Here is a 5,882-nt window from a genome sequence, read left to right as displayed (position 1 = left end):
AGCAAATCAACTGGTTTGAAAGAAAAATGTCAAAGTCAACTATTTTATGGGATTATTTTCGTGCTAAAACCTGATTAAATGTCTGTAACACACCGACTTAAATGAAAAACTATGAAATATTCTTCCTGCACTGATTGAGTTATAGGCAGGAATGGTTCTGTAGGTTTGAAAGATTTTGCAGGTGAAACAGCCCTACACTCATTTATCCGTGACAACCAGTGCACGATGCTGAATTCCCGAACTTTTACTTGTATTGGAGTATTTTCACATTGTTGCCTCACTGAGGTAATCCGATTCCCACCCCCACCACTAACTGAGTCATAAAAATGACATATAGTGGTCTTCAATATGTCGATTCCTATGCAGAACAAGTCTAATAGTCCACACTTTTCTTTAACTGAAGTGTACACGCATTCTCTGTTACAGTAAAAAAAAAAAAAAAAAAAAAATTGTCCGCGAGTACGACCTTAAATAAGGGGCTGGACTTTGTAGGTATGGCAGAACCCGCTGCCTCCCCTTATTGATGCAGTGGATCTGCGCTGCGTTATGTCCGCTATATAAACTGCACACAGCGGCCAGAGCTCACAGCTTCAGCGGACAGCTCCGTGGTGCTGAAATCCCAGAAACACACACACACTCAACCGTGCTGTGACTGGAACCATGGACAGATTCTCGTGGAAACTTTTTGTACTTTCTTGCCTGGTTGCTATGGAGAGCTCCGCGCAAGACTTCGGACAGACGCAGTTTATTTGCACGTCGGTGCCCAAGGATATGGACCTGTGCACGGCGACGATGCAGAACAGCGGGCCGGCGGAGGACCTGAAGACCACGGTCATGCAGCTGCGGGAGACCGTTCTGCAGCAAAAGGAGACCATCATGAACCAAAAGGAGACAATCAGGGAGCTAACGTCCAAGTTGAGCCGCTGCGAGAGCCAGAGCGTCCCCTCTGCGGCGGGACCCGGCGGGAGGCGGCCGGGGTCGAAGAACACGATGGGGGATGTATCCCGGGGCACCACGGACACTCTGGCCCAGCTGGGACAGACTTTACAGACGCTCAAACAGAGACTGGAGAATCTAGAGGTAGGCAAGCAGAGGAGCGCAGCGCTGAGCAGGTGAAAAGTTAATTAGACTGAGGGATCTGGTTGTTAATTGGAAAGAGTGTCAGACCTTTCAAAAAGTGCTGCAGTCTCTGTCTGGAGCCACATGCGTTTCGCTGCAGTCAGAGAAAAGCATCGTGTAAAGTAAACTAAGTGCAAGTGCCTTTTGAATAATGTGGCGCAGAGCACAACACACGCAGAGTAAGTAAAGCAGTTTGATCAGGGATACGAGATGCAAATGGAGTAGAGGGAACTTGTGTCAAGGAGTTTAGCACCAGAGAAAGTCTCCATGTCCTGCCTTAACCCAGTGTCTGTCTCCCTCTTGTCCGATGCAGCAATACAGCCGGGGGAACAACACCGTGCAAGCGAACAGCCTGAAAGATCTGCTCCAAAACAAGATAGATGACATGGAGAAGCAGGTTCTGTCCCGGGTCAACACGTTAGAGGAGACCAAACCGGGCTCCAGGAACGACACCGAGCAGCGGAACAGAGTGGAGTCCACGCTCACCTCTCTGCACCACCGGATCACAGATCTGGAGAAAGGTGCGTTTGGATTTCGGAGCGCTCAGGACTTAAAGCAGACCAGCGCAGTGCTGCTTTGAGTGTGGTCCAACAACAAGATGAGGTTTAACTGGATTGATTTTTAAAGTCAGGGGCGCCCCAGCCGGTAGAAGATACAGAAATCCTCAGTATCACACCACTCATGTGGAACATTTTCCAATGCCGCAGCCGTCACGTTGCGCACAGATAGTGAGCGGGGAGAGGGGAGCTGCATTGCTTTGCATAACTCAAGACTCTGTTAGCACTTTTGCTTCGCTGAGATAATGTTTTTCACAGCCAAAAAAAAAAACAGTCTGTCAAACTTGCAAATGAGCCTGTATGCAAAGGGTCATCAGGGTTTTTTTTTTTTGGCAGAGGTCAGAGGCAGGGGAACTTTGCAGGGTGCGCCTCGCACTGGCGCGTGTTGGAGCTTAAACCAATGGCTTGTTGAGCTCTTCAGCACGTGCAAATGCGCGTGCATATGGGAGAGAGAGAGAGAGAGAGAGAGAGAGAGAGGGATTGGGAGAAAACAGCCCTCCTACACATAGGCAACAGACAGAAAATGATTGTTTCATATATAATCAGATTGGAGAGCCTTAATTTGAACGGTTGGGAATGGACAGGCTGTGTTTTTCATTAAATGAGACTCTAATCATAAAAGTCATGAGTTCATGAATGCAAAAAAAGATATGTGGGTTTATGAAGGTTTAGCCTCTGGGTAATGCCTACATAATACGTATCAACAAAATGCTGGAAAATGCTCATTATGTATTAAAATAACAGATTCTGACGGATGAAACACTTTCACTCACATGAATGTAATTTACAGGCAAAGACACAAGGCCAGCAGATAAGTTCCAGCTCACCTTCCCCCTGAGGACCAACTACATGTATGCCAAAGCCAAGAGGAGCCTCCCTGAGATGTACTCCTTCAGTGTGTGTCTGTGGATCAAGTCCAACGCCTCGCCCGGGGTGGGGACACCCTTCTCCTATGCTGTGCCAGGTCAGGCCAATGAGCTGGTCTTGATCGAGTGGGGGAACAACCCCATGGAGATTCTAATTAACGACAAGGTAATGACAAATGTATTATCATGAGGAAAGACTTATTTTATACATATATTTTTTATATTTGCAGTGCATCATTGTGGTATTTCTGCATTCAGATGTATCACGTTAACACATGGGACAACCAGAAAGAAACAGTTAAAAATCATTGTGAGTTTGGATGAGTCAGAGTGACCTGACAACTTATCCTGCCAGAACAGGAAATGGAATGAAAATAGGTGCTAAGTTGAAAAACAGGAGGTCTTTTTTATAGAGGAAAAGATATGTGATAGGGGAAGTGATTCAGCAGGAAGAGGAGAGGGTGTGGATGAGTTTTCAGGTGGGGAGTGACTCTGCGACTAACGTCTGAAAGAGAGTCAGGAGAGAAAGACGTGACTTATGACGAAATGTCTCTGCTGCAGGTTGCAAAGCTGCCGTTCCTCATCAATGATGGAAAGTGGCATCACCTCTGCATCACATGGACCACCCGTGATGGGATGTGGGAGGCTTTCCAGGATGGAGTGTTGCGGGGTAGTGGAGAAAATCTGGCACCTTACCACCCCATCAAACCAGAGGGAGTGCTGGTCCTGGGACAAGAGCAGGTGGATATACATTTTCAAATAACTGACTGCTGCTTCTGCCAGTTATGTCTTTCATTTTGGACAAAGATTAAAAGTGGACATATTTACGAAATTATATTGTGGAGACAGTGATGAGGTGGACAATGAAGGCTTTCCAATCTAATTAGTGTGTAATTTATCATCTCATCATAGGAAAAAATAACAGTGCTGCACCAGTTTGGCCTGAATTTGGACAGGGGAACAGACTTTAGAACTTTTTTTTTTCAGAGAAAATCAGTTTGTTGCGCAGAGCTAGATACATATATCCATAATGAAGAAACCCAAATGATCCTTTTAAATCATGTCATGCATGCTCACAGAGGTCAGCAAAATAAAGATTTTCCATTTACCTGGAAGTCACATTTTTGCATTTCTTATCTAAAGACAGCAAACCAGAACAACAGTCCTCTCAGATGATGTAGCTTTTACAGAAAACTTACCTCATGTGATCTTCTGCTCAAAATCAATTTAAGGATTCTTCACAAGAAAAAAAGTGTGTAGCCCCTTTTCTCTAACCAGATAAACAGGCCTGTTACCACTTCAATTCAAGCTTTATTGTGACACTGATGTTTAACACTTGCCTGTCTCGTTCCACAGGACACATTGGGAGGAGGCTTTGATGCAACACAAGCCTTTGTCGGAGAGCTAGCAAACTTAAATATCTGGAATAGGAAACTTTCCACCACCGAGATCTACAACTTGGCGACCTGCAACAGCAAAGCACCAGCTGGCAACGTCTTCTCCTGGACGGAGAGCAACATTGAAGTATTTGGTGGAGCGACCAAATGGACCTTCGAGCCTTGCCGTTCGCTCAACTGAACTGCATTACATTGTTCAAGAAAAGGCCTCTCTGTATTTCTGAGCTTTTGTCGTTCTTGTCTTCATTTGACGTTTGTTAGAGACTATTTGAGTTATTGGTAAGCTTAAATCTGGGATTTCTATCATTCTTAGGTATTTATGTGCAAAACAACAACTTTTCATCTTGAGGAAAAAAAATCTAATTCATCTTGGGAACCTCAGTGAGAAAGTATCGGTATCTATTGCTCCTCCCCCCCCCCCCCCTCAGACGTTCAGTTAAAAGCACACCTAAGCTTTTCGTTTGGCTTATTTCGTCTTGGACTGGCAGCTGGCAATCTGCGCCTTATGTTTGAACAATTCAATATCCAAGTGAGGAATTACATAACCGCTCCCATCCCTTCCCTCTGGAGAGTGGGAGATTGTGCTGTCCGTCCAATTCTTGTCAGTGTTTGGCGCTGTGAAGTGATGTCTGACGCGGTACAGCTCCCTGCGAAGCCCAAATTCCCACCACCACCTCCAACCACCACCTACCCACCCCACCCTCCCCCATCCTTCTCCTCCTTCTCTCTGCCCCACCCCTCCGGAACTTGCACTGTGACTGACAAAGAGAACGCCAGGAGAGGAGGGTACGCTGAAGGACACTGCAAAGTCAGACTGTGGTACAAGTCAATTTGTTCTCGTTGTTTGCTTCAAGTGTTTCTGTAAGAATGTCGTTAACTTGCCAACATTGCTACAAAGCCTGGGTGCCTTGGGCTGGTACAAATATTCAGCACATTCAGTATGTTTCAGTTGCAAATTCAGTGTTTATTGGTTTCTGTTTTTTTTTTCTTCTGAGCTGGTTTGAGTTACTTGTTCCTCTGGTAAATGTAATTTAATTACAGTTTGTTATCTGACATAACGTGTTTTGGCAGGTGTTTGTACTACTCTGTATTAGGAATGTTACAGTATCTGTATAGTAACAGCATGAATGACAGAGTGCTGTGAAAGCATTGTTGAAATCTGCTTTACTATCTTCTCTGGGTCTGGGTTTTTTACTGTATTGTTATATGCTCCAAGCATGGCAAAACTGAGAGATGAAGAATTTAATTTTTGTAATAAAATTGTGATACTTAATGTGACAGTGCTTTCCTGGCTTTGGTTATGTGCATGGAGAGGTGTGATTGTCATGGAGGGAGAGGAGTGTGGGGGGGAAGGTGACACTTGGTGCAGGAGAGAATCACTGATCAAATATAACACGTCCACCATGACAAACAATAAAGAGTGGGAGCTAATTGCAAGATAAGTGAAACATCCAAGGGCAGTGAGGGTCACAAAGAAAAAAATGAGACTGTGTGGGTGCCTGTGCGTTTCTTTTTAAGCTGACTGCGGAAGATAAGCCACTCGCTGCTTTGTTGTTCCCGCTGTGAGATGCGGTGCCTGCACTAAAGACAGCGAGGCTCTCCAAGGAGAAAAGTGCCTAGTCATATCAGCCTTTCAGTGGATCAGGTCAAGTGAGAGCAGCCTAAACTATGACTACAGCACTTAAGGTTCGACTTTAATTATCAGTTCACTCAGATGACCTGTTGCTGCAGCACCAAACATCTCAATCGAAGAGACGGCACTGGTGACAGTTTCTGCATTTGAATTAGACACTTAATCTGTTAGTCATGCGTCAAGTGGTGAAAGCAATACATGGGAATAACACAATTTGTTTCTATCAGACCACCTTGAGATACTTTACTATGAGACATTTCAGTGAAGCTTTCCACAGTGTTATTTTCATTTTTTCTTCATCAAGAACCTC

The 5,882-nt window shown here is 44.9% G+C and overlaps 1 protein-coding gene across 1 annotated transcript; it reads left to right on the top strand.

The window, feature by feature from the left end:
- Window positions 1-531: 531 nt before the first annotated feature.
- On the top strand, window positions 532-5,217 carry LOC139636911 (neuronal pentraxin-1-like). Its single transcript, XM_071505328.1, has 5 exons — window positions 532-1,080; window positions 1,433-1,640; window positions 2,467-2,708; window positions 3,104-3,283; window positions 3,899-5,217. Exons 1-5 carry the CDS (start codon window positions 661-663, stop codon window positions 4,118-4,120), a joined length of 1,272 nt encoding a protein of 423 aa, XP_071361429.1. The 5' UTR covers window positions 532-660; the 3' UTR covers window positions 4,121-5,217.
- Window positions 5,218-5,882: the final 665 nt, after the last annotated feature.

The sequence above is a fragment of the Trachinotus anak genome, unplaced genomic scaffold, assembly GCF_046630095.1.
Source record: "Trachinotus anak isolate AG129_WGS33_773 ecotype Australia unplaced genomic scaffold, CSIRO_AGI_Tana_v1 ptg000019l, whole genome shotgun sequence".
In the NCBI taxonomy this organism is placed as follows: Eukaryota; Metazoa; Chordata; class Actinopteri; order Carangiformes; family Carangidae; genus Trachinotus; species Trachinotus anak.
This window is presented reverse-complemented; position numbering and strand designations above follow the sequence as displayed.

What these genes read in the sequence shown, in the direction of transcription:
- LOC139636911 (XM_071505328.1), top strand. Translation starts at nt 661, where the DNA reads ATGGACAGATTCTCGTGGAAACTTTTTGTACTTTCTTGCCTGGTTGCT. An exon ending in AGATTCTAATTAACGACAAG is followed by an intron (nt 2,709 to 3,103) that starts GTAATGACAAAT and finishes TCTCTGCTGCAG; the next exon opens with GTTGCAAAGCTGCCGTTCCT. An exon ending in TGGTCCTGGGACAAGAGCAG is followed by an intron (nt 3,284 to 3,898) that starts GTGGATATACAT and finishes CTCGTTCCACAG; the next exon opens with GACACATTGGGAGGAGGCTT.